Source organism: Colobus angolensis, unplaced genomic scaffold, assembly GCF_000951035.1.
Source record: "Colobus angolensis palliatus isolate OR3802 unplaced genomic scaffold, Cang.pa_1.0 Scaffold286, whole genome shotgun sequence".
In the NCBI taxonomy this organism is placed as follows: Eukaryota; Metazoa; Chordata; class Mammalia; order Primates; family Cercopithecidae; genus Colobus; species Colobus angolensis.
The window spans coordinates 1,334,923-1,347,086 of NW_012116110.1; the positions used below are offsets into that span (position 1 = coordinate 1,334,923).

General features: G+C 41.4%; 1 protein-coding gene across 2 annotated transcripts in view; it reads left to right on the forward strand.

The window, feature by feature from the left end:
• LOC105516633 (chromosome unknown open reading frame, human C9orf135) overlaps positions 1–12,164 on the forward strand; it is an 83,960-nt gene that overhangs the window by 18,700 nt on the left and 53,096 nt on the right. For both annotated transcript variants that reach the window (XM_011948895.1, XM_011948896.1), the window contains exon 2: positions 5,566–5,674. In XM_011948895.1, coding sequence (XP_011804285.1) covers positions 5,566–5,674 — 109 coding nt within the window. The remainder of the gene's footprint in view (positions 1–5,565; positions 5,675–12,164) is intronic.

Genomic DNA, 12,164 nt, shown 5'->3' on the forward strand with positions numbered 1-12,164 from the left:
GTTTGGGAACCCCTGAGAGTCTGGGGTGCAGCTGTTCTCTAGGGCTTTCCCAACCTTGGTACTATGGACATTTTGGGCAAGATACTTCTCTGTGGATGGGGGCTGTCCGGTGCACTGTGGCATGTTTAGCAGCATTGCTGTCCTTTACCCGCTAGACCCTGGTAGCGCTCTCCTCCTTAGAAGTAATACCCATCAATGTCTCCAGGCATTGCCAAATGTCTGCATTGTCTCTGGGGTGGGAGTAGAGGCCACAGATTGATCCCCTTCTCCAACCAGATTGAAAAGCATTGGTCTAGAGCAATATTTTTCACGACCCATTAATGCATTGTGAACTCAATTCAGTGGATTAATAATGACATTTAAAAAAATAAAATATAAGGAATAAAAAGTATCCAAATTCCTATGATGGTAAAGACTGTTTTGTCAAATTTTGGCTTCAATTTTTTTTCTCTCTCTTTTTTTCTTTTTAGACAGAGTCTCACTTCGTCACCCAGGCTACAGTGTAGTGGCGCGATCTCAGCTCACTGCAACCTCTGCTTCCTGGGTTCAAGTGATTCTCATGCCTCAGCCCTCCGAGTAGCTGGGATTACAGGCACGCACCATCGTGCCCAGCTAATTTTCTGTATTTTTACTAGAGATGGGGTTTCACCATGTTGGCCAGACTGGTCTGAACTCCTGACCTCAAGTGACCCACCTGCCTTGGCCTCCCGAAGTGCTGGGATTACAGCCATGAGCCACCGTGCCTGGACAAATTTTGATTTCAATTTTATGCATGGAAATGCGTGTATGTATTCTGAATTAAGATATATCATTTTTTGGCCATATGCAGTGGCTCACGCCTGTAATTCCAGCACTTTGGGAGGCCAAGGTGGGTGAATCACGTGAGGCCTGGAGTTCGAGACCAGCCTGGCCAATATGGTGAAACCCTGTCTCTACTAAAAACGCAGAAAATTAGCTGGGCACAGTGGTGCTTGCCTGTAATCCCAGCTACTTGGAGGGCTGAGGCAGGAGAATCACTTGAACCCGGGAGACAGACGTTGTAGTGAGCTGACATCATACCATTGCACTCCAGCCTGTGCAATAAAAGCAAAACTTCATATATAAAAAAAAAAATGCATAATTTTTCTTACTGGGGACTATAGTTGAAGAGTTTGAAAGTTACTGCTCTAGGGACATTCTAAATTCTATTTTAGTACATTTATTTATTTTTCTCATGAAGAATTCTCCATTGCAACAAATAAAAAAATCATGGCAAGTCATTTGATGACTAAACAAATGCAGGTAGCAAGGAGAATGAAGCTAGAAGAAATATATATTATTGCACCTTGATTATTTTTATATATGTATATATTATATTTTAATCACAGAAAGGTTATAAGGCTTGGTTTTGACGAAGTGCTTAAAAATACCCACCTAAAGCCTATTGTAGATATTATCATTACACTTAGTAATATTTTGCACTTATATGTCACCTTTCATTTGAGACTCTTAATCTGTTGATTCATTTAGTTCCTCAGTTTATGATTCTCAGTTCGTCTCAGGAAATCTGAAGCACAGGCCACTGTTCCCCTAACGTAATAAAGTCAGAGAATAAATTCAGTCTCCTGTTTCCTTTAGAAAGCCTTAGTCATTTTATATATGGTAAATATGTATTATAGAGAGGGTATATAGTAAAGGCATACCTTATATTTTATTTGGGTCTATATATTTTACTATGTTTCATACAGTGTATTTTATACATTTTATAATTTTTAAACATGTATATTTCTCTCTGCTAGCCTGGCAGCCTCTTGGGAGTAGGGGCAGATTTTGGGCTGTGAATCTCTCAGAGCCCCACAGGCTGTGGGCACAGCATCCGTGGGCAGCCAGCAGGCACGAGGAAATGCCAGTTACATTAGCTCAGTCCCCCAAAGAAACACCTTCATTATAGATTCATGGTTTTAATGTTAGGCTTTTGGCTGCTATCTAAGGTTGCTATATGAAAAAAGAACATATCTGCATCTTTTGTAAGAATTTAGTTATCATGAAACCTAAAGTATATGGTAGGATCATTAGGGCCACATACTGACTTTCACAGACCATAAGTATCTTTGCTTTCTTAGGCCCATTCTTCCATTAAAAAAAAAGTTTAAAATGATAGTTTGACCGATGGTGTGAAGACAGGTATAATCCAAGCTGGATTATATATATATATTTCTGATTTAAAAGTAGTTATTTTGTAGGCCTCTAGTAGTATGGGTTCTGTGCCTTCTTCAGTGTCTAATAAAGAGGTGGGCCCTGGGGCAAATATGTTGAAATATTACTGGTATATTTCCCCTTCATTTGTGTGCTGCTGTAGGGATGTACTCCGATTTTATTGCCTCAGGGAAGAATGACCCACAGGTAACGAAAGAGCCAAATTATTGGATTTGGATTTCAAAAACTTAGGTCTCAGCATAAGCCCGATAGATTTGGGAGCATGAAGAGCCAAGCCACCCTGTTCCACAGCAAATGAAGAATTCATGGACACACAAAGGAGAAGGCCAGAGAAAAAGTTAAGAATGTTTGAATTTGTCTGGGATCCTGAATTTGAGTTAAGATTTTGGAAATCCTGGAGCCAGATGGGACCTGTATTAGTCTGTTCTCATGATGCTAATAAAGACATACACTAGACTGGATAATTTAGAAAGGAAAGAGGTTTAATTGACTCATAGTTCAACATGGCTGGGGAGGCCTCACAATCATGGTGGAAGGCAAATGATGAGCAAAGTCATGTCTTACATGGCAGCAGGCAAGAGAGAGCTTGTGTAGGGAAACTCTCCTTTATAAAACCATCAGATCTTGTCAGACTTGTTCACTATCACGAGAACAGCATGGGAAAGACCCGCCCTCATGATTCAATTACCTCCCGCAGGGTGCCTCCCATGACATGTGGGAATTATGGGTGCTACAATTCAAGATGAGATTTGTGTGGGGACACAGCCAAACCATATCAGGACCTGTCATTGCCTCTCCCCATCACCCCCTATTCCCAGGGTAATGTTTTCAGAACTGTTGAAGATTGGGGCTCCCATGTGTCCCCAAGCCCAGAGTGCTGGAGAGATGAAACACTATCTGTTTGGTGGGTCAGACACATAACCCAGGAATGGTGCCTGGGTTTCCAGGAACCCAGGTGGAGAGAGACACTAGAAGATGTCTGGTGGGCTACAGGCACCCTTGCAGCAGAGCACTAGTCTACCTACAAGTCTGTGTGGCAAGGCCAGGAGGATGGAGACCTGCATGGATCTGTAAGGGAAGACCACAGCGGAAGGAGAGTGTTTCTGCAGATGTAAGCAAGGAGAAAGGATGGCAACAAAGATGGATTCTTGGCATTGTGGCACCACACAAACCCCTCAGAACTGGAAGAAATCCAGGATTGACCAATATGCGGGTTTTTCCACTCAGTAAAATGAGAGCTTGAAAGAAAAATTAAGTTCAATTATGGCAAAACTAAGTTCCAATGTATACCAGATTTTGGAGCCCAATTAGTATTCACTATACATAGATGTTTGTGATGCTTTACAGCATATGAAGGGTTTTCTGTTCTTTAAAAAAATTTTAATTCATATTAAGATCTTAACAGGTATTGTTATTATTTCTGTCCTCATGTTATACATGTGAAAATGGAAGCACAGAAAGGTTAAGTGACTTGCCCAAGGCCAAACAGCTACGACCTGGTTGAGCTTGTGTTGTCCAATATCCCCCCTGATGACTTAAGTGAAAGCTTCCTGTTAGGCTCTCATAAAATGCTGGTAGGTTACCAAAAAGCATTTAGTGTTCTGTGCTTTGATGCTCAGATGTGAGGAGAGAAGAGGGTTCAGGTGTGGTGTTTTGCCTGCCACCCCATCCTGGGCTCCCTCGCTGCTGGGTTCTACTACAGAGCTCTGCTATCATGCCCAGAGGTGGGGAGGCAGGAGTGTTAATGGGAGTGTAGTGCAGGGGCTGAGTCCCAGTCCAGTGGGAATGGGGAAGGGGGCCAGGTCCTAAAGGGCCTCATGACTTGGATGCCCTTTGGATTGGGTTCCCAATCTAGGTTAAGGGAAGTGATTCTGTTTCCCTAGGTTTTTACCCACACTTACCATGTTGTAGATTTTTCTTATTTTTGTGTCTCTCTATCTAGACTGCAAGCAACTGAAGGCAGGGACTCCATCAGACTCGCTCCCCATTGCATCCCCCACACCTACCAAAGTGCCTGGCATATAGTAGGAATTTTAAAACATTTGCGGGATAAACAAATGGCTGAATGATTGAATTCTTGGGTACTTGAGTGTCCCCTAAACAATTCTAGCCCTGTATCCCTTAAAGCAAGGTACCTTCTGAGGGGTGCTTAGTCTTAGCTTCCTGTATTTCACTCAAGAAGGTTCTATTAAAAATAGCTTATTCAGTTGCCAGCCACTTCTGCTTTTTCCTTCTCTACCCCAAAATCCCCTTCTTCCTTCTTCCCCACTACTTCCCCTCCCCTCCCCCTCCCTCTCCCCTCCTCTTCCCCTTCCCTCCCTTTCCCCTCCCCCTCTCCCTCCCTCTCCTTCTTCTTATACTCCTCCACCTTCTTCTTCCTTCTTCCTCCTTCTTCCTTCTTTCTTCTTTCTTCTCCTTCTTCTTCCTTCTCCTCCTCCTCTTCTTCTTCTTCTTCTTTCTCTTCTTCTTCCTCCTCTTCTTCTTCTTCTTCTTTTTCTTTTTTGAGACAGGGTCTTATTCTTTGCCCAGGCTGGAGTGCAGTGGCACAATCATGGCTCAGTGCAGCCTTGATCTCCCTGAGGTGATCCTCCTAGCCCAGCCTCCCAAGTAGCTGTGACTACAGGCACATGCCACCAAGCCCAGCTGATTGTTGTATTTTTTTGTAGAGATGGGATCTTGCCATGTTTCCCAGGCTGGTCTTGAACTTCTAGGCTCAAGAGATCTGCCTGCCTCCCAAAGTGCTGAGATTACAGGCATGTGTTACTGTGCCCTGTCTCTTATTATTATTCATCACTCTTTTAATCAAGATGTTTGGTATATTTTTTCCTTCTTCCATCTACATTTTTAAGAACTATTTTCTTCTACCTCATGTTTATCAGCTTCCTTTATTGCCTCTTTAGAAGCAGGAAGCACAGGTTATAAATCAATATGGGCAAATACTTTGCTGTCTTGTTTTGAAAAAAAATTGTAATTAAAATTCATGGTAGAAAGAATTTCTAAAGTGGAAAGTTGACTTTCCAAGATATTACCATGTCTTATTTTAGAATTTACTGTTGGTAAACTAATCTACATTATTAAATAAGATTCAGTTCATTGGAATCACTGAATAATTACTATTACTATGTTCGAGAAGTATTGTTTGGGTGGTATTATTAGTTTTATCACTTATGCTAGGTTGCTTTTAGGAATTATTCTCAGCATTACTTGAAAAGAGATGGAAAATACTTTGTATGTCACAAATCTAATAAATTTATAGTTAAAATAATGCTGCAAATATAGAAAATTTTCATTGGATAGTTTTTAAAAATCTGAATGCAATATAGAATAAATAAACTTCATCTCTTAATGTACTCCTAATTTTTTCTTAAGGCACCATAACAGAGAAGCTTTTCCCAAAGATTATGATATAGAGGGTCCTGAGAAAGTTAAAAAGCTGTGTAATTCAACATATCGGCGACTTGGAACCGATGAATCCCCAGTAAGTAATTGCTATTACTTCGTTTTAAGTCGGAAATCTTTGTCATAGTGAAACATGAAAAAGTTAAAGGAGGAGTGTTTTGTGCAGCACCATCCCTCGTTAACTATGCGAGTTACTTAGATGACTTAGTCACTGTGTGCTGAAGCTACATTACCTGTAAAATGTGCCTATCTCATAAAGTGATTGGGTGAATTAAATGAGATGAAGCAAGTTGAGTACATGGCACGGTGCCTGGCACATAAAAGTGCCTAGGAAATTGTTCCTGTTGCTATAATGCTGTTGTCACTACAGTGACAATATCCTGTTAGATGTCTCCTTTCACCTCCATAATAACCCTGCGAAGTGGGTATTACCATCTCTATTTCACAGAGGAGAGGAAAGAGACTCCTAAAGACTAAGTGACTTACTCAAAGTCACACAGCTAGGGGGTGGAAGAGGGAGAGTTTATACCCCTAGGTATAAACCTATCTTTGGTTTCAAGTCTTTTGTACTTACCTTAAGCTGGTGGAGTTGTGAGTAACTAAAACATGCTATTAACAGTCTCATAATGTTTGTACAATCCAGTTACAAGCAGAATATTTATGGCATAAGTAATTCCTGTTTGAACTGAGGTGAGCAGGTTACTGCTTGGCTACATAGGTGTCTGTCCAGTCAGCATAAGGCAAGAGCTCAGCTCCTAGGAGACCTGCAAATTGGGTCCTACAATGTCAGGAACTTTGGGGCTAGCTGAAGACAATTTAGCCTTAGAGGATGGCCTTAGGCATGAAGAGCTGGTGATTTGATGAGGGTGGTTGTACAAGTGATGAAAAGATTGGGTTTGTGTCACATTCTGCCCCCCAAAGCTGGGCTAGTTTTAGACCAGCATTTGAAATGGGGCAAGTGTAAAAAGATACATAATTCCGCATTGGAAATTGTTCTAGAAGATTCTCCATTCTACAAGGTAATGAGGACAAATTAGCTTAGCATGGCAGTGTCATTTCCTCCTTTCCTCTTATAGTTGCAGTGGACAGAGAGTAATAAGGCTCACCTGGAGAATGGGGATTTATTGTAAAGTGACAGCTGCCTGGAGATGGAATGAGCAAACTTGCAGGAACTAACACAGCTGTAAGCAAGGCATCCCCATTGCCACCCCAACCTCTCTGTGTCACATGCACACACAGAGTCTCTTTGGCATCTCCATTTCTCTCTGCTCAGGTTTACCTCTTGCTCCATAGCCCAGATCTCAGGGGAATCTGATGATTTCCTCAGTTTCCACCCAACCCTCTTCCCTTTGCATCAGGCTGCCTCATGGGTCATCAGCCAGCATGTGGATGGGGCTCTGCAGTGTGATGCCCAACTCAGTCAGCACCCACCTTGCTCCATTCCCCCACAAACCCAGCTTCACCTTGCTTTCTTCAGCATGGGGCTGTGGTCAGGACAAGAGTAAGTTGGGCAAGACAGGCATTGCTTGGCATGCACTTAGAGACTTTGGTCCTTAAAAAACATTTATTTTTGATTCCCATATAAAAAATGTTTTTAAAGAACTTTTGGTCCTTAAAAACATTCATTTTTGATTCCTATGTAGAAATACTCTTGGTCTCTGGGTATTCCTGTACCTCATATATTTGATTCCTATATAAAAATGCTCTTCATCTCTGGGTATTCCTATACCTCATATCACAAAGGACGTGAGATGAAGTGGGGTATGAAGTATAGGAACCACAAACATTCCTTCCCCAATATTACATGCATTACCGTGGTCGAGCCTCAGGTTTAATGAGAACGTGTAAATAAATAGTAGTATTTACTGTCTGTATGTCTTTTTATTGATGGCCATTGAAACCCTGTCCTTCACCTGCCAGATTTGAAATGTGTATTCAATAGAAAAGAAAATACACTGAGGAATCACTATTTCTGATGGAACTGCTATTCTCTATCTTAATAGCAATTTACATTTTTCCCTATAGACTTCCTGTGTATAAAGCATTGACTCATCAATCTTGTTTTTCATTCTTCACAACAAAGCTATAAAGCTGTCAAGAAATATATTATTATTCTAGTTCTAAACCTAGACTTGCAGATCTTAAATGACTCACCCAAGGTCTCAAGTGTAAAGAGAAGGAGGGGATACTGGCACCGAGCCCCCACACCTTCACATGCCAGGTATGAGGCTGGATGTAGCAAGAGGATGGGCAAGTCCGTCTTCCTGTTGTCACAGAGTTTTGATAAGGGCCTAAAGACACTCTTGATAGTTGGCAGGAACCACGTGCCTTAAAGCAAAAATCCAGGCCATCTAGGCAGGACCTGCTAAGAGACTAAATTAGATTAAACCAGTATGAGTAGTTATGTCCTTGAAGACAAGGGACTGAAGAATTAAAAAAGGATTAATGTAGTTGTGGGTCCTGTGCCCCTCTTTCTCCAGTTGAGAGGAGTTTCAAGGGAACCACTCAGAGAAATTAATATGTATGTCCTGGAATTTAGAGGACATGGGGTCTAGGCACATGCTTAAAAACTTAAATGTTAGAAGTCATGCCTGATATGGCACAGCAGAAAGAGGGAATACACTGCCCTTGGGGCAGAGACAGCAGTGGCCAAGAAGAGACTTGCCTAAGACTTTTATTAAACAAAAGGAAATAACTTGCTGTGGGAGGGAAGGGGCAGTCTGATTAAAATGAAATTCCTTTATGATTGCATCCTATTGATGCAATAGGATCAATTCAACAAGATGGTTCCATTAAAAACATTTCATTTCATCCTCTGGACAGCTCTTCAGGCAGGTCTCATACGTGATCCACATTGGATAGATGAGGGAACTGAGAACAAGTGAAACTTAATCACTGGTGAAAAGTCAAACAACTAGAAAGTGTATTACAAATTAAAATCCATTGTTCTTCTCTGGCTTTAAACGCTAAGATCTTAGAGACTTTTCCAAACTGCCTCTTGGAGTACCAAACTTTTCCATGTCTAGTGTGCTGGCCTTTTTACCCCACTATACTGCACCTTCCTTATAGAAAATAGACCTGATTATTTTTGCTCTGGCTTGGATATTGTATATCTCACTGCATATGTGTTGGGGCTTTGATTTCTTACATCTTAGCCATAACTTCTGTCCTATTTCCTGAATTATGTCCACACACATGCTGGCTAGCCCTATTCCCATCTGTTTCCCCTTCTGAATGCCTTCTTAACATTTTTGGTTTTTTTGCAAGATTGCTGCTGAATGGCTGCTTTGTGCATCCACCGCATTTTCATTTAGCTGATTGAAGGTGTCCTTGTCCTTAAATGCTGCTGCAGGAGCTAATGTGAGCATCATTTATTTGTAGCAGAGTTTAAAATGGGACTTACTTTTGTCTACATTTTGGCTAAGGCTCTAAAAGTCTAAGAACAGAACAATAGCCTCATGTGCCAAAGTAAATAATTAGGTCACTTAAGCAAGATCCTCAAAGAAGATGGTGCTAATTGGCTCCCACTCACATGAGGGATATAAGATAATTGAAATGCAAGAAGCCTAAAGAGGAGTTTGTTAGTACAGAGAGGGTTTTGGAAAGAGTGTGCTCTAAGTCTCATCTCAAGGACCCTTGTGTGCCTCACGAAGTTAGACATAAGGCTCTGGTGACTGGTTAGAGGAAGCAGAGCAGAAAAGACAGAGCCAGCTCCCCTAGAGGTGGAGCAAGGATGTGTGAATCCTCCGCACCAGATGTGCCTCTTGTGGATCCAGTGTGGATCACGGGGAAGAAGAAAATGATGTGGCGTCGTTTCAGAACCTGTGAAAGAGCACCTCATAGTGGGTGCCCAATAAATATTTGTAGAAGGAAAAAAGGGAGAGATGGGAGGGACCTAGCTGGGTTTCCAGGAGCCGAGGCAAGACATTTAAGTCTAGCCGGAGGCATCTTCTATCATGAGACATGCCGTTCAGTGTTCCCAGAGGTGATCCCAAAGTCTACCAGAACATCCCAAGAAAGTCATCTTTGAACATTCACCAGTGCCAGAGAGGGTCAAAGATAAACATGCCCAAGGGAAACCAAAGTAAGATTACATTCTGCCATTCCTGCATTTACCTCTCTTTCTTCCTCATCTCCACACATCCTTGGCATCAGTCCCCAAGGAGATAGAGGGAGGTGGGGAATAGGGAAGAAGTCCAAGTGGGATAATTGAGAAGAAGCCAACTGTGCCCCCTGTTCCTAATATAGTGGGTCAGGCCGAAGCCGCCCCAAGGTGGAGGAATGAGAATCTTTCCATGACTTGTGAAGTTTTGACTATTATATGGGACTGGCATTTTACTTACCTCAGTGAAAATCCTCTTGGGACAAAGTAGCCAGAGAAGTTTTGTATTATCTGAGAGTAACCAGAAACGCCCTGGGACCTGTCTTATATTTCATCAAGGAGCGTGAGAAAGAACTAGTCCCTCCAAATGACTGTGGATGGGCAGTGATGGAGGAAAAGTAGATTTGTTTTCTGATTGTACATACTTGTAAGTCCCACTTGTTCAATGAGCCAGTTACCCTTTTGTATGTAAATGAGCAGTCCATTCTTATCGTATCTCTCTATCCCCTTTCCTTACTTTAGTTTTCTTCATGATACTTACATGACTGGACATATTTCAGATTTATTTAGTTGTTAATCATTTGTCACCTCCTGTTAGAATACGAGCTCTATGAAAGTGGGGACTTTGGTCTGTTTTGTTCCCTGTTTTATCTCCAGTTCCGAGAACAGTGCCTAGAACATAGTGGATGCTCAATAAATATTTGTGGAAGAAAGGGAAGAAGGAAGAAAGGAAGTAAGGGAGAGAGGAAAGGATGAAGGAAGGAAACAAAGAAAGAAGGTAGGAAGGAAGGGGAGGAGGGAGAAAGGGAAGAGGATAAAAGGAAGAAGTTCTACATTCAACAAACATTTTTTGAGGCCCCATTACTTTGCCAGGCATGATGCTAAGTGCTAGGGTAGGAAACATAATTCAAAAATTGGTCTCTGTATATGAGGAACTCATAGGTTCCTAGGGGAAATGGGAACACATAACCATGGTGGCAAAGGGTATGATGGATGCTAAGAACATCAGGATGCTGTGAGGTGCACCTGAATTGAAATGGGTTGGAGGGAGGTTTGGGTATGGTTTCCTTTGAAGCTCTGGAGCTGAATCCTAAAGGAACCATCTCTTGGCAGAATCTGGAAACATACCATTCAGGTTTCAAAGGTGGGATAATTGATTTCCTACTTCAACGGTCCCTCTGGTTTCAGGAGGCCAAGTAAGGCCATTGGGGAAATAGATTCACAGGAGAACAGTAATTCAAGACACTGGGCTTGCCCTGATTGTCTTATTCTAAGCTTAGTGGGTAATAGCATTCTAAACTATGGTCTTTTACCTGGACTTTATTCAGGTGCTACATATCTCTACCAGGGTGAATTCCACGCAAACTAAAATCATCAAGAGCATGTCTGTTATCGTTGCTTCAACTTGTAAAGCCTCTCACCCAAGGATCCTCACAACACTACCAAAGGCCCTATCACAATCACTTATGTTACTTTCCTAGCATGTGAGGCTGATACTAAAGTGAGAGCCACTGGGAGGACAAAGACTACTTCTGAGAAAGGGTGCATGTTGAATCCCATAAATTTAGAAGGATTAAGTACAGAGCATATATGATGCTGTGTCATAGAAGCTGAGAACTTTTCAGGCATAAATGAACAAAGAAATACATAAACAATTCATCAAACAGATTTTTCTTATACAGCTAGTGGCTCAATGCCAAGGCATTTTTGGAACTAACAGGACAACATTGTTGAGCAAATTAGGCTAATATTAACAGCATCACAGACAGTGTGGATTTAAAAATGGCAAATAAATGAATAGTACAAAAGTATATTAGCATTCATTTTATGAATAGATTAAGACTAGCCAAATAAGCCTAAATATGAGCTGTTTTAGTGAATAAAAATATCACATTTGAAAACTAATGTTCCTAAAAGGGATACAAAGGATATAATTATACCAGATATGGGAAATTCAATTATTTACTTAATTGGTTCAAGTATTTTTTTCTTTGACATTGTAGGATGGTATTTTGACCAGTATAATCTTATAATCTTATAGATGCTTCTTGCATTCATATGTCAGCACCTGAAAGGGGTATACAGATAAAATGTTTATAAATTGAATAATTTTAAATGCCATTGCAGAGGAAAGGAAGATGTTTGGGGACAGTAGGCTGTTGAGCTAGGGTCTCCTCTTGCTTCCTGTCTCGGTAATCTTGGAGCTTGCGGTTGATGTCACAGGTTTCAGCATTCTCTCCTGGAACAACTTTGGATCAGCTTTTCCAATATCACCACAATCACATCTGGCTTTCCTGTGTTAGGAATTCTGTATCAATTGTGGCCCACTGAGTGTACTTCCCCAGTTTTCTGCTGCATCTCTGAGTCTATTTATTCTAGCAAGTATCTTCTCTGTCATTTCCAGACATTTGGGATGGGAATGAAAGCGGGCCACCCAGCATTTTGATCCCATCACTCACATTTGCTG